Source organism: Calonectris borealis, chromosome 7 (genome assembly GCF_964195595.1).
Source record: "Calonectris borealis chromosome 7, bCalBor7.hap1.2, whole genome shotgun sequence".
Taxonomy (NCBI): Eukaryota; Metazoa; Chordata; class Aves; order Procellariiformes; family Procellariidae; genus Calonectris; species Calonectris borealis.
This window is the reverse complement of record NC_134318.1, coordinates 26,208,408-26,235,917: the sequence shown is the minus strand read 5'-3', so window position 1 is coordinate 26,235,917 and position 27,510 is coordinate 26,208,408. Positions and strand designations below refer to the sequence as shown.

The 27,510-nt window shown below is 35.1% G+C and overlaps 1 protein-coding gene across 15 annotated transcripts in view; it reads left to right on the top strand.

The window, feature by feature from the left end:
• EXOC6 (exocyst complex component 6) overlaps positions 1-27,510 on the top strand; it is a 94,909-nt gene that overhangs the window by 20,038 nt on the left and 47,361 nt on the right. For 12 of the 15 annotated variants that reach the window (XR_012674302.1, XM_075154720.1, XM_075154717.1 and 9 more), the window contains 13 exons: positions 615-660; positions 8,648-8,852; positions 10,078-10,233; positions 11,244-11,312; positions 14,762-14,845; positions 14,938-14,984; positions 15,393-15,513; positions 17,501-17,572; positions 18,248-18,345; positions 19,425-19,530; positions 23,051-23,160; positions 24,204-24,315; positions 25,934-26,068. Coding sequence is in view for 14 of the 15 variants with exons in the window: in XM_075154720.1 (XP_075010821.1) it covers positions 615-660; positions 8,648-8,852; positions 10,078-10,233; positions 11,244-11,312; positions 14,762-14,845; positions 14,938-14,984; positions 15,393-15,513; positions 17,501-17,572; positions 18,248-18,345; positions 19,425-19,530; positions 23,051-23,160; positions 24,204-24,315; positions 25,934-26,068 (1,361 nt within the window). In the remaining variant the exon portion in view is untranslated. Of the gene's footprint in view, positions 1-614; positions 661-6,518; positions 7,079-8,647; positions 8,853-10,077; positions 10,234-11,243; positions 11,313-14,761; positions 14,846-14,937; positions 14,985-15,392; positions 15,514-17,500; positions 17,573-18,247; positions 18,346-19,424; positions 19,531-23,050; positions 23,161-24,203; positions 24,316-25,933; positions 26,069-27,510 lie in introns of those variants that run through there. The other 3 variants (XM_075154730.1, XM_075154722.1, XM_075154729.1) reach the window with 2 other exon arrangements.

Below are 27,510 nucleotides of genomic sequence, written 5' to 3'. Positions count from 1 at the left end.
TGTTTGAATTCCAGGGAAAATCCTAATGATTCTATTTCAGTGTTGTACTTTTAGCTCTGTGTCATTACAGGCTTTTTTTTTAATAAAACATAAGGGCTCTAAATGATATTTCAGAAAGGTAATATTACAGGATTGCACACAGCTCTATAAGGGTTTTATCCTGTTCATGGTATTGGCGTAAAAGCAGATTTGAGAATTTTACTTTGTTAAAGTCTTGTTGTTGACTTGTTATGAGTACAGTAGGTGGTACTGTTGCCATTTAATGGAGACAGGTCATAGACTGGTAATGCAGATAAAATTATGGTGTGTAGTAAGTGAGTGAATATGCCTGATATATATAGTGTCTACCTATATATAGGTAGACACTATATGTTTAATCTTAATTCTTTTTCATTTAAAAGCTGTTAAGAGTTCAGTTCTTTTTTCTTTCTTAGCTGCATTCTAGAATTTTTTTTGCTAGTTTTATGATGTTTATGTTACAATAGGAACTAAATAAGGTAAATTTAGCATATCCTTTTCTATGGTTTATTTTGTCCTTTACAGTATATATTTTCCTCTTTTATTAACTAAAACCACAATAAGATCCATGGGTTAATCTGCTTGTTTTTATGCAGTGCTGGAAATGTACAGCAAACTAAAAGAACAGATGAATGTAAAAAGGTGAGTGAACTTATTTCTATGAGTAAAATATAACATTTGTAAGTAAACTGATAGAATAGCAAACACTAATGTAGACAAGTAAGTATTCTAAGTCCTGTAGCTTGCTACGTGTAGTCTTCTTTTCATAATACCTTGTCTGTGTTTCAAGAGTGTCACTGCAAGAGAACAAATGTTATATTAAATATAAAGATTTTTAGAATCTTAGTGATTGCCATGGAAAAATAATGTTTACTTAAATAAGCATGACATGCAGTGAAGTTATGATTATAAAATGTGAAGTGTATTTTTTTTTAATACTTAAAACAGTTTAAGAAGCCAGAATAATAAGGTCCTTAGAGAGTAAAGGTCTTTCAGAGTACGTTAATACCTGATTAATCTATCATGATGTATTTAAATCAAATTCATAATCCAAGAAAAAAGGACGTTTCACTCCTTTCTTTAGACCTATCTGGTATCTCCATGCTAATCTTTTGTGTACATGGGACTATGAGAACGAAGTGCAGAAAATGTGTTGTGGTTTGGTTTTTTTTTTCCCGCTTTGTGACAAATTAACTCAATTAAAAAAAAATTAAAACCGTAGTTGAAAACAAATTTCTAGAATAATGGTTTCTAACTGGTATGTGACCAGTTGCTCCTTCCTCTGTTGTGTCTTCATTTTCCATCTTCTCAGAGCTACTCACCGCTGCTGTAACCCCAGTATCCCCGGTTCTCTCTCCATGGCAGCTTGGCTGCCCGTGCCCCCCTGTAGCTGTCATCCTGTCCCACTGGGGCTGATGCTGCTGCCTTGCACCTCATGCACACCCACCCCAGGAATACTACTACTGCTATCTTCTTCTTGATTTCTACAGCATCATTGCCACCTTCATCCCTGCCTGCTTTTCATACAGCCTCAGTCACACCTATTGCTCTGTGTCTTCCCTTACTGGATTCATGATCATTGTCATTGCCTCTTTGTGTCCTGGCACCACTGGAGGAAGCTCCTGCTAACAAGTCTGTCTGGACCTGACTGTTTCCATTTGGAACTAGCTATGCATAGTCAGGTGTCTACAGGGCTACTGTGTAATCTAGATTTACTTTTGGACCGTTTGTCTGAGTAGCCAACACTCCTGCCATACCGCTGGACATCTGAAAATGCTCAACCGCGGCCCCTGTGTTTGAGTAAATCAGCTCTAAAGCCTGTGTGCAGACATGTCCAAAGTGCATCAGATCTACTGTACACATCAGATCAATCAGCATGGCAGCAAATCTGATGCATCTTCGACAGTGGTATATGTGCTACGTGGTACCTGTGCCCACATTCCGCAGAAATATAAGAGCTTTAAGAATAACCTAATAGCTATAGCACTATGCTGTCTCTTATTACAATCAAAACTTGCTGGATGTGAACTGGTGTGGTAGATCTTACCAGCTTGACTGCTATACACTGTTTCCTCTGAACAGGACACTGGTTTGACATCTGCTTAGAGTGGCGGGCAGCAAGTTGTTGCAGTGCTCTTAGAGCAGCGCAGCAGAAGGGTGTAGACAGTCCAGTGCCCTTGTGACTCTGGCCAGAGAACAGACTGCAGGGTGTGCTGTCTGAATCGCACCGCTTCCTTCTGCAAGGTGGTCAGTAGAGTGTACTATGTTTAGCATGTTGAAAATATGGCAACACTGGGATCAAGGCCTGCATTCTGCCATTCCCTTGCTCTATCAGGCAAGACAAGCAGTATCCCGGTTTTAGAATTGCAAGGGAAGTTATAATTCCTAATGTCATTATGGAGAGATCACTTAGGTGGGATAAAATTGCAGATGGCTTTTAGCATTTTGACTCCATGTTTGCTAGTAGTTTTGTAGAGTCCACTGATGGTTGATGTGCTAAAACTGAATTTCTATTACTTAAGAGATTCAGATCTGATAATTCTCCTGTGGAAGGAGTTGCCAGAGAGGAAGTCTTAAAAGTCAAAGGACAATATACTGAATTGAGGGGTTTGGACATGTCATTGTCATACCATAAAAAGATCTAAGGGAGAGGGGAGATGCCATAGCTTTGATGTACCATACCTTGAAATCACATGGAGTGCAGAAGGTTTAGACAATGCTGCAGGCTACTACTCCAGCTCAGATATCTTTCATTAGCTACGCTACGGTTACTACTTTGCCTGTGACTTGCAATTCCCTATAATAGCCTAGAGGTGGCTATCCCATGGAACTTGCAGGTAATTCAAATGGTAATTTCCTTGTGGCTTAGCAGGCAACAAATCCAAAGAGTGAGTGTGTCCTGGCCTTTAACACTACATGATTGAGCAATAGCAAGGACATCCAGAGCATCAGTGCAAAGACCTGGTAGCTGATGTGTGCAGGTACAAGGAATTTCAAAACTGACCTTCCTAAGTTTTGCTGTGAAGCTTTCCTGGAAGAGTCAGAGAGAGGAGCATTCACAATCCCTGTCTTAACAAAACAATGAGGAATGTTTATTTTAGGCAAACATCATTTTTCTCATAAACCTTCACTGAGGTTTGTTAATGAGGCAAAGCTTTCATTGGTCTTTTAAAAAAAGACCTCTTTTCTTTTGACTTTCCCTGCTTGCAGTCTTTTAGAATACGTTTTCAATATTCCGTTGTCTTACAGTCTTGCACTATGAATTTCTAATGTTTAAAGGAAGGGAAGAAGAAAGTGTGGATATTCTGTATTTTTGGGGGACAGTTGTTTTAGGATAAATATTGGAATTCCATTTCCTTTTCTCCATGGCAGACACCTTTTAAGATAATGCAGGATTTTGGGTCTGGCATACATACTGGTTTATGCAGATGGAATGGAGGTTTACTGAGGAGTCCAAAAAGCCATCTATTGATAGCAACTTTTGGTCCCTACGAACATGGGCTATGTTTGAACTGATGACCTAGAGGTGAAAGGCTCTGTCTCCTATTTATCTGTCTCCTGAGCCATGCATAACACAAGTTGACAAGAACTATAGTTGTGAGAGGAAGTAGCTGCAGAATCTGCTCTAAACAGACACAATTGGCTGGGAAGAGTTATGGAGCGTTTAAAGTCTTAGCTGAGGAAGCACAAGGGAGAGGCGTAGTTTCTCCACTGCTCTCCAAAACACCTAGTGGGGGCTATGCATTTAGACTGAGCTACCTAGATCTTTAATTTTAAGTCGGAGATAAGATCATCACACGTTTTATACAGCTCTGTTACCATGGCCTATGTGTTTGGATTTTGACATGTGTCTCTGGAGAAAGTTCCCAGCTGTTTCAAGAGATTGTGGTCTAATTGGGAATTGTTAGAACTGGTGTTTTTTGCAAGTCTTCTTCCACAATGAGTGTTAAAAGAAAAAAACCAAACCTGCCATACAATGAAAATAAGTAAATAAGTCAATCTGCTAAGGTTGCTGCTGAATCTTCTTGAATCTACTGTGAGAAGGACTAAAGAAAGAGTATGGTCTTTTGCCCTGAAAGACTTGGATTTGTTTTCTGACCTTACTATAAGCTTTCTTCCAAACTGTGGGAAAGACAGAGTTGATTAGTTATTTAGGTTACTAAGTCTCACTGAGACAGTCATGCAGGCTTCCTCTGCCTAAACCTTCCAAGCATTCAAATAAACCTGAAGACATAAAGGATGCAAATAGGAAAACTTCATAATTTATATAATTTGGTTCTAGCCATGTCTGTATGGAAAGATACCGGAACAGATAAAACCGGTGGTGATTTGATTTTGGTTTTCTGCATTGTTTTGGAACAATGTTAAAATGAAATACTGGATTTTACCAACTGCAAATCAATAATTCCCATGGATCTGGCAAAAACCCCCATCAAAATATACATTTGATACAGAACTGTAGCTGCTTTCTTTCTCACTGTTCTCACAACTCTATTTGTTCAATAATTCCTATTTTTAAAAAAATCTCCTATTACATCATTATGGATGAAAAAGGTGTTCCACAGATCTTGGGTCTTTTTGCACAGCAACTCTTTAATCTGATTTTCAGAAATATTGAGCTTTTGACTCATTTTACAGAAGTTTCAGAGTTAGTAGTGCCTTGATCTCAGTCTGTGGTTCTTTGGGGCAACTGATAAAATTGGTATGCTGGGGAAGGTTAAAAATTAGGTTTAGAATTGTTAAGGCAACAAGATTTAAAACCAAATAAATAGTTGTTCCTGTGGTGAAAAGTTTTCAATTGCAACTTCAATATATCATCTTCAAGATCTCTGTGAATATTACTTTCCCACAGTATTATTGAAAAACTCCAATGAACTCCCTTAAATTTGTTTGGTAGAATACAAAAAGTTTTTCATATTTAATTAATGGAAATGTAGTAAGCTGGAATATACAGTATTTGCCTCTGAGGGAAGCACAAAAGTTGGAGAACACCACTATTTTTTCTTTGTTTATTTCTAAGTTTATTTCCTTAATTAAAATAAAATGAGAATTTTAAGGTTATTGTCTCTCCTCTTGGTTTTTTCAGCAGGAAATTTTGGGACATGACTAAATGTTTCTTTTCTCAGAAGGCTTGTGTACAAATGTGTTTTTCTCAGTAAAATTCACAGCCTTTGAGTTCATCTTGCTCTCCTGTCCTGTGTAGCTTCTTGACTGCTCTAATTTAACTTGGGGGGGGCTTTTTTAGTAAGTTACAGTATTTTTCGTAACTGCTTCTGAACTGTGACACTCCGCTGATAAAAATCATAAAAGTTCTCTCTGTCATTTAAAACATAACTTAATACTTTGTGTACACTGAAGTAATGGTCATTTTCTTTTTCTTTTGAATTTTTGGTGTGTTGATGTTTCAAATTCTAATACAGACCTGACTGCTCTGTGCCTGGGATTTGGCCATTTTGTAAAACATCAGCTCAATTTTAGAATAAGGTGATGCAAAACACTAGTATTAATCTTCTGGGGGTTTTTGTTGGTGTGTGTTTGTTTGTTTGTTTTTCCAGTCCTGCTTCTTGCTGGTTTTAAAAGTTTCCATTTTTATAGTTTGGAGATGTTAGTAAAATCCATCTTATAGTTTTCTGGTTCTGATGACAAGATGGATCAGTTCTGGAGAATTTTATCATATGACCTCTATTGGTGTTTCAAACTTGTGTCTTCAGTTTCAAAGCTTACATTATAAATTTTTTGTTGGGGAACATATTCTTACAAGATTAGCTCAGAAGAATAGACAGAGGACTGCTATGTTTATATGAAAAAAAAAATTGAAGATATGTCTTTAACTCATTTATAGTCAAATGGGCAATTTTTACCTTATATGATTGATAATATATGATGGGAACTAATAATACTGTTCTCAAACTCTTCAGCATTGAGTTAAATCTATGGAATTTAAAGCAAAATATACAAATACATCGTTCCATGAAATGATATGCAAAACTTTTTAGTTTAAATCCTGACCTGCAGATGACCTTCAAATTAATAAGACTTCAGTGCTTTATCAGAACAGATGTTAAAAGGGCAAGGTCCTGAGCTCCATATATATATAATTAGTAAGGGACTCTAGAGTGGATTTAAAATGGATTATGTTAATTCTGATCTTAGAGACAGCAGTCGAAAACCTTCCAGATGAACTAACAGTGTTCTGATAAGCTGATCTGTATAATTTAAATAAAAACCTTTTATATGATTTTGATGCTATTATGGTTTTATTCCCCAGAAGTCTCACCATGTGGCACTTTTGGTCATTTACTATTTAAAAAACCAAAACCCCCACACATAAAACCCCCAGACCCCTTCTTATCTGCAACATTCCCGTCGCCTTATGTATATTTTATATAAACCAAGTATATAATAAACAAAAGCTCCTAATTTACACTTGAAACCTCTTTATTTGCAGTCTCCTGAAAGCAGTTTTGTTCTGGAATAAAAGAGAAGATTTTTCCCATCCTCCAGCTATGCTGAACTGTTAGCTTAGAAATGTCTTGATTGAGAAAACTCAAAACAATGTGTTTATTTCAGAATGGAACAAGAAGTTGTGACTGAAGTATTAATAATTTATTATTGCTTGTCCACAGAAGGGGAGCCAGCACCTTGAATTGTATTTCAGTTTGAAAGCATTTACTCACTGTATCTACAAAGTAATATCCAGAAGCAAAAGAACTGGAAAGGACACTTTTCCAGATTTTCTTGAACATTTGAAGGGACTTTGTTCATATTCAGCTTTTCCCTTTCAAAATGATTTGGTAATTTTCCAATACTGATTGTGTAGGACTTCCAGGAAGAAAAAGGAACTGAGGTTATACTACAAAAAGCTAAAAATGAGCTAAGGATATTATTCTGTATTTGTGGAAAGAAAGGGTTGGAACTAACAGCAAGTTAACTCAGTCTGATCTCAGTTTTTCTACTTTTCCCGTTCAAGACCAAGCTAGAAGGCATCAGTTCACCTTATTCTGTTATAATAGGCCAAACTAAATGCATTTTTCCAAAAGCTTCCTGGGCTGAGTGGCTGGTAAGAATACGGTGTGAAGGAAAATTATTGTCACATCTACAATGAATTGCTGTCCTATTCATGTTTAACCTGTTTGCTACACCTCTCTTTAAAATGTTGACATCACAGATTTGTTGATCGTGGTGTTTCTGTTTATTGCCTTCTTAGTTTAGCCATCTATCCCAGAATTGGCCCACTTCTATTTTGCTTCATCTTTTCAATAAAGTAAAAATTTTCACAAGCATTCTGCCTTAGGAGCCTGTGTGACATTTGAAATTAAATGGAGAAGGGTATTGACTTCAGGAACAGGCATATAGGAGCCTGACTGAGCTCTGAATCACCTCCTTGTGGTGTTCATCTCTCTACTGCTTATAAGAGGAAGCATGGAAAACCAATTGCCCTCAATGAAAATTTCCTTCTTTAAATGTTTCCCTAAATCAGCTGAAAGCATTAAAATTTTACTTATATGCTACAGGCCAGACGTTTATAAATTGTTTTAGCAAGTAAGTCTTGGCCCCACAACCCCGTAATCTATGAGAGAACTGAGAGTGAAGACAGGTGAATAACCGTAAAAATAGATAGACTTGATGTCTCTGTATTTGGTAGTTTTCTGTTGTCAAAATTGTTTGAGTTTGTCTTTCTTTTATTTATTTTGCAGTTAAATAACTTTTTACGCTTAGTTTAAACTTGAGCATTTCTTTAAACTCATTATCCCTTATGTAAAATTTTACAACGTAGTTACGAATGTACTGTACAACATCTGCATAGTGTATGAAGATGTGAGGAAGTATTTCTTGGTGTTTTGTTTTTTCCCCCTCTCAGGTCGTATCTTCCATATTTCTGCTACAAATAGTCTAGGCTAACAGAATACGGAAGAATAGAGAAAATTATGGAGTCTTTGTTGCTTTGGTTTCTTTAAAACCCTCTGACCTTAATGCTTGTTCAAAGTAGTTGTTTTCTTGGTGGTATATACTGTATTTTGTCAGAAGAGTAAGTAGATTCATGGTTTACAGCAAAATATGATATACTGCTGGAAAAAATACTGCTTGAGATAAGTGTGTACATGTCTTTTCCAGCTAAGGGTGGTGGAAAGAGAGTGGGTGTGGATGTGTGTATATGTTCATATGTACCTAAAGAAGGCAGATACATACAGGCACACTTTTCCAAGAATTTTTTCATTGTTTGGTGCATATACTACGATGTTGGGTGATTGGCAATTTGTGTTTCAGAAAAAAGAACTCGTAGAAAACCCTGACAAATTCAATCTAGAAGGGAAGATAGTTGTTGTGATTTTAGTGCCTCCATTCTGCAAAATCCTTCATGTGGTGTTAGGAAGAACATGTGGTGTTAGAACAGCTAATACCATAGAAGCCTACTTAAAATTTTTACTTGACTGACAGTTCATTGTTTTTTTCCAAACTAAAGCATTATATAGGTGACCTTTTGTTTCTTAATTTTTCTAAGAACAGAGTAATTTCATTAGATATATATTGATTGCGTGTATGATATTGATATCCTATATTTGATAAACAAAGTATTATATTAAAATTTGATAAGAAGCTACATAATTTGATTTTAATCTCTTTGTAGATACTATTCTGCTTTAAAAACAATGGAACAGCTAGAAAACCTGTATCTTCCTAGAGTTAGCCAATACCGTTTTTGCCAGATAATGATAGAAAATCTTCCAAAACTGCGTGAAGAAATAAAAGAAATATCCATGTCAGATCTCAAGGATTTCTTAGAGAGCATTCGAAAGCATTCTGACCGAATTGGGGAAACTGCCATGAAGCAGGTAAGCCAACCTGACAGGATGACTTCAGTCCTGTTATCTACTGAAAATTTCAATGTCGATAGTCTCATGTTAGCCCAAAAGATTTGTCTAAGGATTACAGTCATCACATAGACCTTTGAGTAAGGATGGAGAGCTGTGAAATGCTTGCTAACATCTTGGGTAGTTTCTTCTCCTGGATGTGAAGTTGTCAATTCTAGCGGTGGCTGGCTGACACAGGAGGCAGCAGCGTGACACCTCAGTAGCATCAAACTTTCCTTCCAAATTTGTATCTGTGTCCTAGACAAGAAGTAGTTTTCTCCCTGGGAAAGGAAGGAGAAATGCTGTATATAGCACGTTGCAAAAAATTGTGAAATACTTTGCGTAGACAACTCCTAGACAGTCTGTAACTCAGCAGCTACTACACCAAAACAAAGAGCAGCCCATCTGTCCAGCTGGCAAGGATGAATAAGACTAAAAGATAACTACTTAGTTCTTTCTAAAGTACTACTAATACAGGGCATGCCATTGGCATATTACCCTCCAGAGAGGGCAGAGGAGTGAGGTGAGAGCCAGGATGAGATTGGGACAGCTGGAGCCTTTGTCTGTTCTATCACAAAATAATCTGCCACTTCAAAGCACTGGTACTGGGCAAGCAGTTAATGCTTTTAAAATTTATTTGGAGAGCAAGTAAAGTTTTCATTTGACTTTTTGTTGGGCAGAGTTCAGGTTGGGTTGCCATTTTGTCATCTAAGGTTCGTGTAAAATGCATATTTATTATTATAAATGGAACTTAATCGCAAGATTATACTGTGCTACCTTGTTGCGTTTCTTTCAATAGTAAGGACAATATAGTGTGTTTGGCTTCTGCAGCTGACTGCTCACTAAGGCTTAAATGAAGGCAGCAAACAAATAGCTGGAAACTCTGTGATAACTGTACTTCATTTAAATTTTGATTCTCTGTTTGCAATTTATATCAGGAAAATTACAGATTGCCTTTTAAATTTTTTCTACCTTTAAAATTGCATTCTGGGGATTAGGGAAAAATTATTCCGAAATTAGCTATTGAACTAATTTGTCATCCCAAATCAATTAAGGACAAAATCATCGGTGTAGGCTGAGAACACACATCTTGCAGTTATATTGATGTGTGTTCAGTAGCACTGCCTGTTTTTCAGGTCATAGCATATACTCATCAGTGATGAAATTTGCATTATATCCCTCTTGATTGGTACTACTTTTAAAACAGGCACAGCAGCAGAAATCCTTTAGTACCGCTCTTCAGAAGCAGAATAATGTAAACTATGGTCGGAATATGCATTTAGGTAGAAACAGAGTTTTGGAATCCAAGAATGAAGTTACATTGAAGCGAACGTTTGAAGATGATGATGAACATGAAGAAGAGGTAACTTTACACTAATCAGTACGTCTTATTTAAAGTGATTTTTGTAGGTTTATTGAACAAAACTTGCAGTACGCTGTCTGTAGATGGTCAACGTTGGTTAGGAAGGACCAGAGAACACCTTCGAGGGACATCAGTCCAGATCAGCATTTTAGGGGGAGAAAATAGTGCCAAAATATTAGGTGTATTAATGCTAGCTTTAGCATCACGTTTGGGGACATTCAAACTTGTAATTATTCTGGAATTCAGTTGCAATTTACATTATACAGTACCTGCCCACTGTAAATGATGTGTGTCACACTGGAACATTCAGCTGTTGCTAAAGCCAGCATTTCTGTGTTGAGGACTTCAGCTTGTGTTAGAACTCTTTCAGCTATTAAATAGTCAGTATTCTTAAACTAAATAAAACAGCGCATATTTAGATCTTTAAATCTGGTGCTCTGAAAACACAGTGAGAGGAGTCTGGTCTTGTAACACAATTAAAATCTAGTACTGTAATACAAAGGGAGGAGAGAGTCGAGCAATTAATTTACTCTTTTGTGCTAGAACCCATCCATTTCTGGGTCCTGAAATACTGGCAAAAAGACTGATGCAGTTACTCTTCAAGTCATTAAAGCAAATTCCTTCTACCACTTTCTATGAAAACAGTAGTTTTAGTAGCCAAAAAACCTGTCAACAGAGTTGGCTTTTGCTGGTCTCAGTTTGGTCATGCTTTTGTATTCAACCCCAACGTATTTCTGTATTCATCTGAACTTTAGATTCATCAGTCTACTAACTTCACACTCTACTATACTAATTCTCCCCTAAATCTCCAACTTTTAAGAAACCAAGTTGCGCAGTTGTAACATTAAGGGCACTAAAACAGAATTTAAAAGGAAGGGGTAATTCCTTACCAGTAAGATGTCTTATGAAGTATTTATTAAGTGGACAAGTTCTGCTGGTAATGTATCACATTTTGCAGATTATATGGTTTTTATGCTTTATATACTTTTCTTTTTCCTTTCCTTCTTCAGGTTTTAACTGCTCAAGATCTTGTAGACTTTTCTCCAGTCTATAGGTGTTTGCACATCTACTCAGTTTTGGTATGTATTAAGGTGACTTCAAAAAGATATTTTACTTTTTGAAGTTGAATGTTCATTTTTGTGTTTTTCATACTCTAATAGTTCCCAAGCAAACATACTGCTTCTACTAGTAGTAGTTCTTGTTGAACCAGCTGAGATGGGTAGAGTGTGGATACTCAGGGCACAACTGCATGTTTTATTTTATATGCACAATAAGACATTAATTACACAGCAAGACATTAATTACATAAGTGCTCTTAAGAATATATGTAAAATACGCATGTCTGCCTTAATAGTGATATTGGCACTTTTGCAGTTTCCCCAAGTGTTCCATGTTACCCAAATGTTTGGGGGGATATGATCATTATTGCAAAACATGGGAATATTCAGTCTGAACCTTGTGGAAATCAGAATAGTAGAGCAAAATAGCAAGCAAAAACTGGAGATTGTGACAGACTGTGCCCAGGCAGATTAGATTGGATTCAATGGCAGAGACACAATAGCCCGTTTTAGCTGCTGTAAAAGAGAGACAATGCACAAACTAACAAGGACAAAATTTTTTTTGTGGAAACTTTTTAACAAATTATTTATTATTTTCTCACCTTTCCTATGTCTCAGTTACTTTTGAAGTCAGATTACTTACAGAATAAGTATCAGGGGCATATAGATGAGGTACTTTTGAGTATTGCTAATCCTACAATCTCAGCTGGACCTGGCTTCAAGCATTCAGGCTTTCTATGGAGTCCTTGGAGCTGTGTAACATGAAAACTTATACCTTGAAATAACGTTTAAAGTGTTACTTCACTGTTACTTGTTTTTTTTTAAAGAAGGAATCCAAACAAAAGCATCAGGAATTACGTCAGTAGTTATTCATCTCAATGAAAAGAACAGGAGAGACAGAAAGACAGGCTGCCAGAACTATTAAAAAAGAGAGGACCATTTCTTTTTGCAGAGGAAATAAGTGTGAAATAACATATAAAAGAGAACGTGTAAAGTTAAATACACCAGTTGACAACATCTGCTTATTCTTCCTTTAGTATAAAGAAAAATCAGGAAGTAAAATTGATAGATGACATTTAAAAGTAATGTGTGATTATGTTTTTCACTTTGACAAGGATCGTGATGTTGGATCCTTGATCCAAGGATATGCTCTTTGGGTTTGCACAGGAAGTTTGCCAGCTTCCAAATTTACTGGAGACAGAAAACAACTTGGAGTGCTCTCTGATATCAAAGGCCCTTAGCCCCTTAGAAAAAACTGTTGTTGATGTCTTCAGAGTAGGGCTTCTGTCATTCCTGCCAACATCATCTAATTAATAAGCCATGGTAGCATTATCAAGAATTGTGCATTAATCACTTCTTGGCGTCCTTCTCGTTTACCTCCTATTGTAAACCATCTCTTTTGGAGTTTAGATAACTTCATGATGACAGCAAAGGAGGGGAGTTGATACCAGCTGGCTATTCATTACATTTCTATATCAAGGACTTACCTCACAGCAAATGTCACCTTCTTAGTGAATTCTCTCTCTGCTACAAAGCTGTAGAAAATATTCTATTTTTTTGCAGGACAAACGTTTTCTACTCTGCTTCTTCATATTGAAGACGAAAGCAAGATTTTATATACCTCAGAATACTACATAGCTTGTGTTTGCAACCTGGTGATTGCAAGATACACATGTACCAAACGCAGGCTGTATTTATTGACGAGTAACCTTCCTTTAGACTAGAAACTTCTGGGCAATGTATACAAAGAGCTTTTTTTAGCCCATATATTATGTGAGATGTTGTATATTTAAATTCTGCTGAAAACACCCTTGATCCCTTTGGCATGTAATGTTACATTTTAACTAGGTGCTATATAGTAATATAAAATAAATGTAACTATGGTGTGAAACAACACTTGATATATGAGCAATATTCCTATATTTATAACCCAATGTGAACTGATTTATTATTTCTATTGATGTAAACTCATGAACTTTTGGAAGCTGGGCAAAACAAATGCATTGCTTTGGTATATTGCCTTTCCTTTGCTTATTCAGTGAGTGAATCATCAAGGTTGTATTCTACTGATTGCTTTAGAACATCTGTTTGAAATAGTTGTTATGCCTGAATTGCTGATCTTGATTGCGTAGGATAGCATGGTCTATAAATAATCATGAGATATTTTACATCTCCATTTTTGGTGTGGATTTGAGAAGAACAGATACTCTTTTTCACTTGAGAAACTTGTGTCAAGACTGAGTAGAGATCTGGCATTGGAAGTAGAATTCAATAATGGCTTTGTGCATCTGAAAACTGCATTGAATATTTGGGTTGGAGGTGAATGGTTAGTATGTCTAATCAGTATGTGTTAGTACAAATTATAGCAAACTGCGTAAAGTTCTGCTGCAACAGAAAGTGTTCTAATAAATTTGCATCTGAGTTTCAAGTGGGTTTTTGTTTTTAAGCCAAGACTCTTTTTTACTTTTACATTTTGTTAGGTTAGCACTATTTATAAATATGATGAAATACTCATTATGAACTTAAAATACTAAATTTAAACTTTCTTTATTACATCTTATAAAGGAGTTAGGTAAGTAATGCTGACCTAGTAATATACAATCTCTGTAATAACTTGATTTGAAGATTTTTGGAAGCCCAAGTAATGGAATTCTAAATAGCACTGGCCTAATAATAGGCTCACGAGGTAAAAACAAACCTTAAAAATGCTAAGCTGCTTTATTCTGCTTGCATACAAATTACATTGCATTCAGTAGGTAGATGAGTCAATGTAGCACTGATTTCAAATGGACAGATGGTTTCTACTGAATGGTCATCTTAATGAGATGGGTAGGATGTCACTTGAATTCCTTACAATATAATTATTAGGCACAGAGGGTATTGTACCTTCGAAGGCTGTGATAGGAGAAAAATCCAAATCCACAGTCATTATGTTTATCAATTCCAAAGAGAATAAGCAAATATTAAATAAATCTCATGTGGTTTTTTCCTCAGGCAAAGCTAATGCAGGCAGTGTTCAGATGTATCACATATTCACAGAAACATTTTTGTAACTTAACTTTACAATGCAATTAGTTTCTTGAATAACCTAGAGAAACATTTTAGGAGACAATGAGTTTCAGTTATAGAGTAATAGGTAATATGCCTTGTCTGTAAATATTAATATACGCTGAAAGCTGTAGTTTAAAACATAAATATTGCTTAAAACGCGTAATATTGTTTGACAAAATGTAGGCACATGAGCAAAATTTTTATTTACAGTACATTCTGTAGGCTGCTTTAAAAAAAAAAAAAGATAATTTCTGCATATTTCATGCATGGAAAACTTTGCTGGTGTCAGCTAGAAGTCTACGTGTGGAATAAATGCAAAATACGTGGCTTAGTTTAAGAGAATTCTACCCTTAATCTAAGAATTGTCTTTTTCATACTGAGACAATGTTCTTGTTTTAACTACTTTTGTTTTGGTTTAGGGTGATGGAGAAATATTTGAAAATTACTACAGAAAACAAAGAAGGAAACAAGCAAGATTAGTTCTGCAGCCGCAGTCAAGCATGGTAACCAGTACTTTTGTTTATGCATTGACTTGGGTTGTACCTGGTACTAGTGGTATTTTTATTCCTAAACTTGTTTTCTCTTTCACTGAAAGCATGAAACAGTAGAAGGCTATAGAAGATACTTCAGTCAAATTGTAGGGTAAGTTTTCTAAACGGAGATTTATTTCAGTTTTACTATATTGATTCTTAATTCACCCTCCCATTTCTCCCATTGTTCTCCCAATTGTCCAAAAACTTTCTTCTGCAAGATTCAGTTTGTGCACAAGCCATGCGTCTGGTTGTTGCTGGATCTGAGCGGGGAAGAGCATCCAGATCCTACCAGTATGGTGCCCCACAAGGACCCTCAGCAGCCTGGGGTCCAGCTGGTGTGAAACAAACTTTTCACATTTTGACTTCATGCTGGGCAAGGCAGAACACCAAACCTACCAAAGTGTCACTGCTTCAGTTGGGAAGGGTTTGACTATGCTTGTGTGTGAAAGGGTAGAATTTGCTCTAGTATTAGCAAACAACTTAATCATTTAAGTTATTTTGCATTATTTTGTTTCAGTTTCTTTGTAGTAGAAGACCACATTTTACATGTAACCCAAGGATTGGTAACTAGAACATATACCGATGAACTCTGGAACATGGCCCTTTCCAAGATCATTGCTGTTCTTAGAACACATTCAGTAAGTGTGAAGTCTTACCAGTATTGCAGTTTAAATCCTCTTACTTCAGGCTCTGTATATTTAAAGCTAGGATAGTAACAAAGTGAAAAATTACACCTCTCATGTTTTCTTTTCCTTGTGATTAAAAATTGCTTAGATTTGGGAGGGAGCCTGCCAAGCTTTTGTTTTTCCCAACAGTATCAGTCTGTGATCCGCAGCCATGGGCTATTTGCATAATCCTCCACTGATTTACAACTCACTGGGTCTTCCAAACCTTCTCTTAGTCCAGCAGTTTAGAATATGCAGAGTTAATCTGCTGTTATTATTGCAATCCTTCCTCATTAGTCTCAACTGACCTCTTCATTAGATCAGATTGAATAGTTCAGCACTGAAAGCACCACCAGGAAATAGTTCCTAATTATCATTCCAAATGCTGTGTTTCCAAAATAAACTCCACCAGCAAAACCCTTGGAGCTATCTCTTCAATGCTATAGTAGTAATATGTTTATGTTGAAGTAAAGGTATTAGAACAATCTTCACAGATGTTAGAATGTAATTCTGTATCAACTGAGTACTTCAGTACATTCAAAGTGTGTCTCCTAAAGTTACATTTCTACCTTAGCTCCAATGATGGTGAATAGCTGCATGCTATTTCTTATTCCTCTGTGAAGATCAGTGGAATACCATTGTTCACTCAGACTGACTGATAGTAAATTGCTTCAGAGTTTACTATTGGTACAACTTTTACTATCAGAAAAAATAGAAGAGTTTTATCTTTCCCTTTCTAATGTTTGCTAGAAGCAGTTCCTTTATGCAATGTTATTTTTATTTTTATTACAACTGATCTTTAATTTGAGGAATATTTTACATTTCATATATACTGAGGAAAAATGGGGAAAAAGTTCAGATCACAACTATAGTTTTATCATAGGCCCTTTACTGATCGGTGGTACATGAGATGTTCTCATACCGTTTAATTCATTGTAGAGGATTGGGATAAATTGAGATATATTCAGCATTTTTTTTTAAGCTAAATACTTTGCAAGTTAATTGGCTGTGTATGGATTCATACACCTGTATAAGAATATGGTAATTTAAAGAGTAAAAGTAATGTAATCTCTAAAGAACTCTTCAATGTCTTGTCATGTAGTTGATCACTATTTCTTCTCAAAATGCATAACTCCCATCAAAACCAATTGTATCACAATCTCTTTCTAACATAATCTAGTACAGACTAATGTTTAGATAAGTGTATGTTGTCTTATGAGGTATTGTAAACCAAACCCTTACTTTATTAAAGTAAGCTAAGAGCAAAAATTAAAGAAAGATGAAACAGGCGTATATAGTTTCTAACCAATACTATATTATCATGCTGCTTTAAATTATTTTAATGTAAATATTTTTTTACTTTATCCAGTATTGCAAATAGTGAAGCTGAGGTGAAAGCCTTAGTTGTATGATTCCACACCTCTGAAAATCAAATTTCAGTCATTTAGTAGAGTAAATAACTTAATGTCTTGACTTTTTATCATCAAATTTGTAATTTGAATTTATTTAGAAAGTATTTTATAGCATTTTCCCCATACAGCTGGGAAACTGTCTGAGATGGCACAGTTAGCACTAGTTAGACCTAGGCTTAGTGTTCCACAGAATGTTCTGTGGAAACCTCTCTATGTTGATTTAGCAAAGCATTTTGATGTGTGCTTATGTTCCACTGAAATAAATGTAATTTGTTGATTTTGAATCTCAGTGCAACATACTGATATTTATTGAATCTCATACTTTTTCTGAGCTTTTATACTACTGATAGTTCATATAAAAAATTAACAAATACTTTTATGTAGCTGGACTAAGTGAAGACAAGTGAGTCTAAGTTGTTTTTTACTAAGGCAGTCAGTCAGGTAAAGGGATAAGGCTGGAGAGTTTAACCTTCTGTGCTAATATTCTTTGAAAACATATGTCCCATATTTTAAATCCTTTTAACAAAACCAGAATTTCTCACTTTCAGTCATATTGCAGTGATCCCGACCTTGTTCTGGAACTGAAGAATCTCATTGTAGTATTTGCTGATACTTTGCAGGTACATATTATATTAGTAATTTAACTGAAATTCCTAGAGTCAAATTTTTCCTTTAGGTAAGAAAATGCAATACTTTGGGTTTTCCTGAATCATATATACGAATCAAGAACAAAATTACACAATAATATTTTAAAAATATATGTATTTCTTGCCTCGGTTCCTCCTTTTCAGTATTATCAATTTAATGTATCCATTCTGGGATATCCAGCTAGCATCCAGTTATTCATATCTGTGCAAAATTAATGTTAGCTCTGTAATTTGTGTATGTTTTTGTCTTTTATAAATGCTTTACTTCTGACCTTTAGGAAGGATAGCATTCCAGTTATCATTAACTCCCTAGCTGAAACACCAAATGAACATCATTGGCAAGTATTCTTGCAATGTTTAACAGGCTGATAAAAAAGATTAGTTACATGCATAAATAGCAAGTTAAAATGTTATAGAGAAATGGGACAAATTTCTGCTTGAAAACCGAAAGCATAGGATAAAGCATTCAGTAAGAATTTAATATATAATCTTCTAATTGTAATAGTGTGTTTAAAGTACTATAATTTGTTTTATAGAAGTGGCAAGATTTAATAATAAGTCTCATTTCAGAGTCCTGAAGTGATGTGATAGGAATTGAGTGTATTAGTTCTTGAATTATCCACCCTTTTCATTTTTTTTATACCTTAGGGCTATGGTTTTCCTGTGAACCGACTATTTGATCTTTTATTTGAGATAAGAGACCAGTACAATGAAACACTTCTTAAAAAGTGGTCTGGACTGTTCAGGTTAGTATTTAAAAATAATTGTGCCTTTTCTATTGCATCTGTTGTTTTTGTCTTACTTCAAGTTTTTTTAATAGAGTTGTAATTCTGGAAGAGTTGATTAACTCAGTATTGTGAATGAATTTTGGGTTGGATAGGACTAAGATATTCATCACATGTAACTAATATTTAGGAGAAAAGCCATCGAGTACTGCTTCTGTTAATGGAGAGAAGGAAGGTCTCCAAAAGGACATTATTGGAGAAACATGCGGGAGAGAGACACCTAATTTAGGTTGTCTTAATGTTTACAGTTAGCTGATACGCATATCTCCCTGACAGACTACTGACATTGCCAGTAGTCTTCATGTTTTTTTAATGCAGGTTGGTTTCCACCTATTCTTTGGAATCATTTAATTGAGTAAATTGTAAACCCAGGAATACGGCAGCCTGGGACTGTACTCCAAAGCCTGTTTGCAGACAGAATGTGATGTCTAAATGGGTAGAAATTGTTTACCATAAAATATGCTACATTTGTTTTACAGAAAACCTTAAAATTAAATTGACCACTTAAGGTTCTCAAGCTCTCTAGGCTCCTAGTATAGTCATTTGACTAGTAGAAAAGTCCGGAGGGTACTTAACGCTGTGGCCATGTGCCTAGTTGAAGTTCTCTGAATCATCTCTATTGACTATATGTAGCTGTGGTACGTAAGTGAGAACCTCTGAATATCTGCTTTAGTGTAGGCGAAGTGTAGGCTACCATAATTAATAAGTATCTCATTAGGGTTTACCCTGGAGTAGACTCGTTGATCTGAAGTTCCTTTGCTGTATTATGGTTTGAGTCATTCATATTAAAATGCTTTCAGCTATTTTTTCTCTGTGATTAGACACAGTATAAAGAGTTAGTATATACAAGGTACTTTCAAATTCATCTAAAAATAGTTTGGATGTCTGAAATTATGAGGCTTGCAGCTCATAACTTTTTGAAGCTGCACACCTAAGTGTGGTAGTAAAATTTATATTCATTTACATGTTTTAACACTGGAAAATACTGTAAATAAGTTACATGTCCTAAATTTTTTTCACTTTACTAACTAATTTGCCAGGGATATTTTTGAAGCAGACAACTACAGCCCTATTCCTGTAGCAAATGAAGAGGAATACAAAATAGTTATAAGCAAATTTCCTTTTCAAGATCCAGAACTTGATAAGGTAAGGAAAAGTTTTATGTTACTAAAGTTTGCTGAAATCCAGTTAAGGACACTTGGGACAGTAATGATTTTTGTAATTAAAAAGCAATTAAAATTTTAAAAGCTAGGTAGATTAAGAGGCTAAATCACCTTCTTTGTATGTAATTATCTAGTCATAAATAAATACGAAAATCAAAGCTTTAGTCATTTGCTCTGATGTTTGAGTGAATAATGAAACCCATTGTTTTGTAAACAAATGAATAATACACTTTAATTGATACAGTCTTTATGTAATTATAATACAGTCTGCCTTTAATTAGTTAAATTTTGTTGCAACTCATTGGGTTTAGTAACTCATACTATATTATATGCTGTAGTATTGCAAAAATATATGTAAAACAGGGATCTGTTAGAGACAGCAACTTTTGTATTTCACTTTCAAAATTAATTATTTGTGCTTGAGCATGTGGGGCAAAACAAATATGAAGAGCCTGTAAATAATTCTGCTGTGCTAGCATTCTAATAGGATATTCCTTCATAGTTTCAGCCATTCTTTCACTACAAACTCCTTTCACAGAAAGGTGATTAATATGTTCTGCTCTTCAAATATGGTTTTGGTAATACCAATGAAGAAATAACAGGCCCATGATGGAGTCTGTAGAGGGGAACTAAATCTAAGAACCACATGACAGTGGGAGTAACTAGAGGGAAGCTGGTTTATACATGATCCATCACTACAGATACCTGCAAAAGTAAAAAGATACTCTAATTCTACGATTCAGCAGGGATTTACCAAGCAAATGTAACAGCTGCATGTCATTAATACAGTATTGCAGTGAAGATGAAAAACTAAAGGTGGGTTTTATGCTGATTTTTGAATAAGACTCCAGAGTGCTTGCTGGTTGCTTTCCTCCATCAAATTCATTTACCTGGCCTTTAAAATACTAAAATAAGATAAACAGAATGGAAATCCCTTACCGTGTTGGAAGTATACCACACCCCGGAAACTATTTAGCATGACATATTTTGCTAATAAATTGCAGAGATTTTTAACTTGCACTAAATAATTTTATCTGCTAGCCTCTCACTCTGTCTGATCTATCAGCATGCGTGTATGGGCATTACTTATGTAGGCATGTGTAGTTACACATATGTATGATTAATACAAAGCTTTGGCTCTTACTTCACCAGAAGGGAAATGTATTCTCTGTACCCAACAATTTTCATTTTGGTCTATGACACAGAGAGGGATTTCGATTTCATAGTGAGCAGCACTTTTTGTAGATATTTTATGGGTAGAATCTCACTGATGCTTAGTTTTTGGGCTGGTGAGCTTGAGAGTAAAGCTGGGAATCAGGTTAGATTCTGTTCCCAACTCTATCATTGACCAGCTGCGTGGTGCTGGTAAGTCACTTCAGATCTCTCTGTCCCTGTTAATTCATCTGTAAAGTGGGGATAACATTTTTTTTACATATCTCTGAAAAGAGCTTTGAAACCTGTATGTAAAGCAGAAGGACATCATTAGAAATAAGGCAGTCTGAGTTTTTTTTCTTATGTCCTGGCAATTTTTGAAGTAGTTTAGTTTACTTCAACCAAATTTAGCAAAGGGGCAGAAGTCTCAAAGATAATTGAGTTCCTAAAAGTTTTGTCAACTAGCAGTGGGGTAGAGGAGAAAGAATTATTAAGTATCCTTGTTGAAAGAAAGACTGCAGTGTTACCTTATGTGTTATTAGATAGCGGGGAGTCCACGTGGAAGGAAACTTTATAAATGCTCCAGCATCACTTCTGTTGTTCGCTGTTTATAATCTCGTCTGCTTCACCTCTCTGTTGTTGCCTCAGGCTATAAGGCGGAGATCCTATTGAGTGGGCTAATTCAATCTACATTTCGATGTTTTAAAAAAAAAAAAAAAATTTAAATTTTAAAAAAATAGATGTTTAAGTTCAGGCTAGTTGCTGAAGGAGCCTGTGTAGTTGATAGAGAGGAATAGACACCCCAGAGGGCTAATTCCATTTGATGCATCTCTGATGCCTTTTACAGATTAAGGGGAATTTCACCTTTGAAAATGTCTGTTTCGCTCCATTTAGTATAGAAAGAGATGAAGGTGAGTGAGTGTCTCATTTTTAACCGTAGGTTATAGGGTAAATCACCCTCACATTTTACAGGTAAGTTTATCATAGGAGTTGCTTGCAGCACAGGCAGAATTATGACCAGAACCTACTAAATATTTAACGTAGCAAATCCAATCTGACTGGACAAGACATTCTTGTCTGCATTGTGCTGTTTAGATTGAATGTGCCAAACTATCATGGTTTGATTATATCCTCTAATCTTACTCCCTTTCTGTATTCAGAAGTGAAACAATTGGCTTGTATCTCTGGGGTTTTTTTGTTTGTTTTTTTTTCTTGCTGCCTACTCTAATAAGCAGACAGAAAGTGTTGTGTCCTCCTGTATTGGCCAGACGCTGTAGAGGATAAAGAATTGCTTCTCTTAGATTGTTGAATATATGAAGGTTGAGACTCAAGCCCTGCTGACAAAATATTGTAATGATCTGAAATAATTGTATGTAATAGCATTTGTTTTATCTGTAAAACTTAATTGCTTAAATCAGATGAACACATATTAGAAGTAAATTTTACTTTTAATAAAATGTTTGCTATCGCTGTTGAATGACACGAAAGCCTGGCACTTGCACCACATAATTGTCACACCACCTAATCTTAAATATGGTTAGGAGAATGTCAAGGTAATCTGTTTTGTCTTGTTTTTTTAATACACAAATGTTGAGCTGCTGTTGATTAATGCTTTTTTTTTTTAAGAGAAATGGAATTCTTCGGGGATGATACCAGTTGTTAATTATTTTTCTCATGCATTAGTCATAGAGTAAACAGAAAATTAATTGTTTTACAGATTTCAAAAATTATGTATTCAATGCAGAAATATGTATTTGGTATGTGTAGATTTAATGGAATGTATTTCTTTTTGTCCTCCCAAATACAAAATCAGCTTTAAAATTGAAGTAAGAAGCATGATTTTATTCTTACAGACTACTAGTATTTCCCACGTGTTAATCGAAATTGTTGAAATGAATTCAAACTACTTTGGTTTTGTGAGCCATTGAGAGAAAGTAAACATATGGTAGTAAATATATATGCCTAAACATACATATGCCTGAAAATCCAAGATGTATTGAACATCGAACCTTCCCCCCCTGCTTTCTTTGGCAAAAAAATATTTGCGTTTTTGAACCTCTCATCCCACTTACATCTACCTTGTTCATTCAGATTAAAAGTGATTTGAGACCTGTTTTTTAACGTGTGTTTGTAAATTGCTTTCTACAGAGGGATCTGAAATTACATAAAGTCTCCAAACTTTATTGTAATTTAAATAAGTGATAAAGTTCTATTTTGCTTAAAAACAGAAAAGCTTAAGATAGATTAAAATATTGATAGTGTTAAGTGGCTTTCTAATTGTTGTGTTTAATGCCAACCTCTCCTTAGAATTAGTTTCAAGTGTAAGATAGTGTTATCTTTTATTTTCACAGCAATCCTTTCCAAAGAAACTTCCAATGTCTCAGTCAGTGCCTCAGATTTATATCCAGGTTAAGGAATTTATTTATGCAAGCCTTAAGTTTTCAGAGTCACTTCACCGCAGGTAAGCTTAAAGTATCAGGAATGTGACTATAAAGTAACCTATAACTCCCAGGTGACCTAAAAATATATATTAAATTGAAAATACATTTTATTGTGTGCTTGCTAGCTGTGCTTGTTTCATAATTTATGTATAATTTACATATATAATTATTTGTAATTAATCTGTGATTCCCAATGCAATCGCATATGTGTATATATATAGTATACAATATGTGTATGTCTGTGTGGGTGAAGGTAGCTTGGCATGGTAAGCAGTCTAAAACACTGCTGGGGGTTTTTAAAGAGTGTTGACTGGTTTGAATAATCTAGAGATTTTATTTATTTAACAAAGCATGTAAGATTTGAAAAATATACTTTGGTACTGACCATTTCCAAAATAATTGTGTAGCATCCCTGATTACTTCGAATGGTCTTTCCCTTCTCAGTGCTTTGGGTTTTCTTAGCAATGATTTCTCCTGCAACAAAACGTGCTGTCTGCATGCTCATTCCCTCTTCCACCCCACCTTTTTCTCATGGAAAACATCACAATTCTCCCATTTCCTTTCCTCTTGTGGCTTTCAAAAGCTTAGTTTTAATTACATAAAATAACATTCATAGATCTGAAATCTGGAAGGTATTCGTGGCTGGTCACCCACTTCTGCACTGTTAAAGATGTAAATGACTTGCTTTCACACATTCTTAATTGATGGTGTTTATAATTTACACGTACTAATGAGCGCATATTGACCTCCTCAGTAACTCATTAAAACCCACAAATTACTCCTTCCGAACTGCTGTGTCAATAAACATGTCCAAAATCTAAAAAAAAAAAAAAAAAAAGGTTTTGCCTCAGTGTTGAAATTCAGTTAATGGATAATTTGGTAAGTGAAAGAGGTGTTCTGTGTGTTAGAGCACAGAGGACTTGGAGCAACCAGAAATTAAATGCACGTAGGGAATTCTTAACATGAAAAATACACTTTGCAGGGAAAAAATAAGAATATTAAGTATTACTGTCGAAGTATTGTCATGTACAGCATAGTTATAAGAATAAACGTTTTTTTTCAGCTCAACAGAAATAGATGATATGCTCAGAAAATCTACAAATTTGCTGCTGACAAGAACTCTAACTAGTTGCTTACAGAACCTAATTAAAAAACCTCATATAGGTTTAACCGAGGTAAGTTTTAAAACACATACTCAAAACTATTTTTTGAGACAATTAGTGCTAAAACTATTCTTGTAAATGTAGATATACAGTGGTATTAAGATTTGTGTAAGAAAAACAAGTAGTGTTTGCTTTAAAATTGAAAATTTAAAGAGGTGAAAGATGAAGTATAAAAAAGCATCAGTATCTGTTACATAAATAATAACAATACAGTGTTGGGTCTAGTTGGAAGTGTATTTACACAGGGATGCCTTTTGAGAGAGAGGTGACAATGAAAGAGTTCTGTCTCCTGTATGATAAACAGAGATTTGCAAGAAATAAGCCAAAGACTCTTACTTCTTTGGTTGCATACAGAGCATGGTTCGTGTATTTTGCTCCTGTCTAGCAATTAGTAGCACATTGTTGAGTTTCTTTTTCTTCCCATAAACAAAAAAAGGGGGGGAGGGGGAAGAAAATCTCTCTCACATGAACTGTGTAAAGTTTCAGAGTAAACCTACTAGATCAGGAAATCTAAAATCTCAAGCTCACTTTTTCTATAGTAATTGCAATTAAAATATTTTAGTAGGTTTTTGCATGTGTTTCTTCATCAGGACTCTTGGTTTAATTTGTTTATTGGACAGGGTAAGACAGGATGAGACAGTGAATCACTGAACATTCACTGCAGGTACATGCAATGTAAGGAGACAGCAGGTACCTACTGAAACATGCTGAGAAGGACTTAGACTGTTGGTGTTAGAGCAGTGTTACGTCATATTGAATGTTGTTTTTAAACTGCAAGAACCTCTTGTATAGATGAAATCAAGAAGAAGATGAGGAAAGAGCTCTATAAATCATATATTCCCATCTTAGTAAGACAAGCCATACAAGAGACGTAGTTTTCTATGTTCTTGAAATTGGTACAGGAATATTTTCAAGGATATGAAAATAAATTCACTAGTATTTTTGAGATGTTTCATTATCAAGTCAATGTTTTATGAGAAAAATTTTAAAAAGAGAAAACGTACTTTACCAAGCATTGCATTAGTGTTCACTAAAACAGACAGTATGCAGTGAGAATTAAGATATAATATAATGATATTTCAGTTACTATGCATTATGTACGTTGTCTAATTTGTGAACTGAATGTGAATGCAGGTCCTGCTTATAAAAACATTTATATCATGTACAAGCAGATTGTTACTATTGTTGGGGGGGAAGGATTTGACAACCTTATTCTTGAAATTCCCTAACTTCAAAATGCATCATTCTGCAGACAATATTGTGAATTTTTTTTTTATAGCAGTAATTTTTTAAAAATTATTTTTGTGGTACAAATTAGTGATTTGCTTTTGGCAATGTATTTTCCTTTATTTTCCCTTTTTTAATTCTAAAATATCAATTGGATTTATTTCACTGAGTAAGTGTCTGCAGTCTTCATTTTTAAAATGGCATCATTTGTATGTAAACTGTAGCATTACTCCTTAGTGGTATTTGAAAACAAACTTGAAAACTAACAGGTAATAGGTGGTAACCTGAAATACTGTAATTAATTTCTAGTAGCATTGTTGCTGGAAGAAGTAACCATTTACAAAATCAAATGACAATGGGTGATACAAAAAGGATTTTTAGAAAAATTATTTGTCTCTTGTAGCTTGTTCAAATCATCATAAACACAACACATCTGGAACACGCCTGTAAATACCTTGAGGATTTTATATCTAACATTACAAATATTTCACAAGTGACTGTTCACACTGCAAGACTTTATGGACTTTCTACATTTAAGGTAAGGTATATGTCATCCGTTACATGGCTATGTCTGAAAAGTTACATTAAAATCACTATAAATGAAGCATTTTAAAACAAGAGGGGGTGAAGGCAAAGCTGCACGCTTTCTCGTTTTTGACTCTAACACAATTCTGAACTGTTAAGAATTCAGTCGTAACACTGAGCAGATAAACACTGGTTTTTATGTTATCGGTATGATCTGAAATATGTCAGTACATGGGAAGCATCAATATTCTCTTTCAGATGCATCTTTTATTAAGTTACGAAATGACAAGCTAAGCTTAACTGCACCAGAAGTTTTCAATAGATTAAGCTCCACGTTTGTCTAATATCTCCCCTTTCTGAATGGAATCGAGCAAAACACTTAGTTTAATCTAAAATGTTTGTATTATTTATTTGTTTTTATTCTACAAGAGAAATATCTTGTGGTATATTTTTAAATTGTGTAATTTAGTAATATAAAAGCGGTATTAAGAATGTGCTACAAAGCATAAATTATTCAATTATCTTTTTAGAATTCATATTTTATTTACATGTCCTTTATATACACAATAATACTTGTTAAAATGATTACTGGGAACTTGCTTGTTTCTAATTTATGGCAACTGCTTATCTGCAGTTGCTAATAATACTAAGCTGTATTTTCTCTGACATTTTTCAGAAATGGCAGAAGTACTTAAGCTTATATCTCAAAAAATTAAAGTAAAACGTAGGTGACGCATACTCAGCACAGACAATTGTAATTTCAACAGTTAGCATGGCAACATTTGTAAGCCGAATATAAAATAATCCTAAAATAAAAAATGTTGTAATTTTCTTTCTACATATGGCTTCTCATGTCTTTAGTAGGTGAAGTTCTCCTAGTTGTTCTTGCATTTGTCTATACAAAAATTCTGAAGGATTTTGAAAAGAGGAAACTAAAGCAAAAATACCAAGTGACTTCTATAGTCGCATCTGATGTCCTTGGCAGAGCAAAAACCATACCCTGATCTGTGAAGTCCCTCTCCACAATATTACTCAAAAGACCTTAGTCCTTTTTCGGTTGTAAGGCAGACACATGTGTTGTTAATGAGAAACCTGCATGTAAAAATGAAATTGCTGAAGACAACTTGTACACATAATGTCAGGTAACTCAAGATGACTGAGATTTATCCTTAAGATAAATTAGTCAAAATTCTGATACTTGCTCAGGCTGTTTTTTGTCATAATGACCCTAGTAAGCTCTAAACCAAGATCCCAACAGCTGGACTAGCTATGCTGAGAGCAAAGATGGTTTGGTCTCAGGCCACTAAATGGCCCTACACCAGAAACCCTCCTGCGCTGTGGCACTGGGGACAGGTGTAGAGATGCTTAGAGATCCGTCATGCTCTGGTGGTGGTTGAGTGCCAGGTACTTCTTTCAAGCACCACATGGTTGTGTACGTCAAAAAAACAAGTTTTG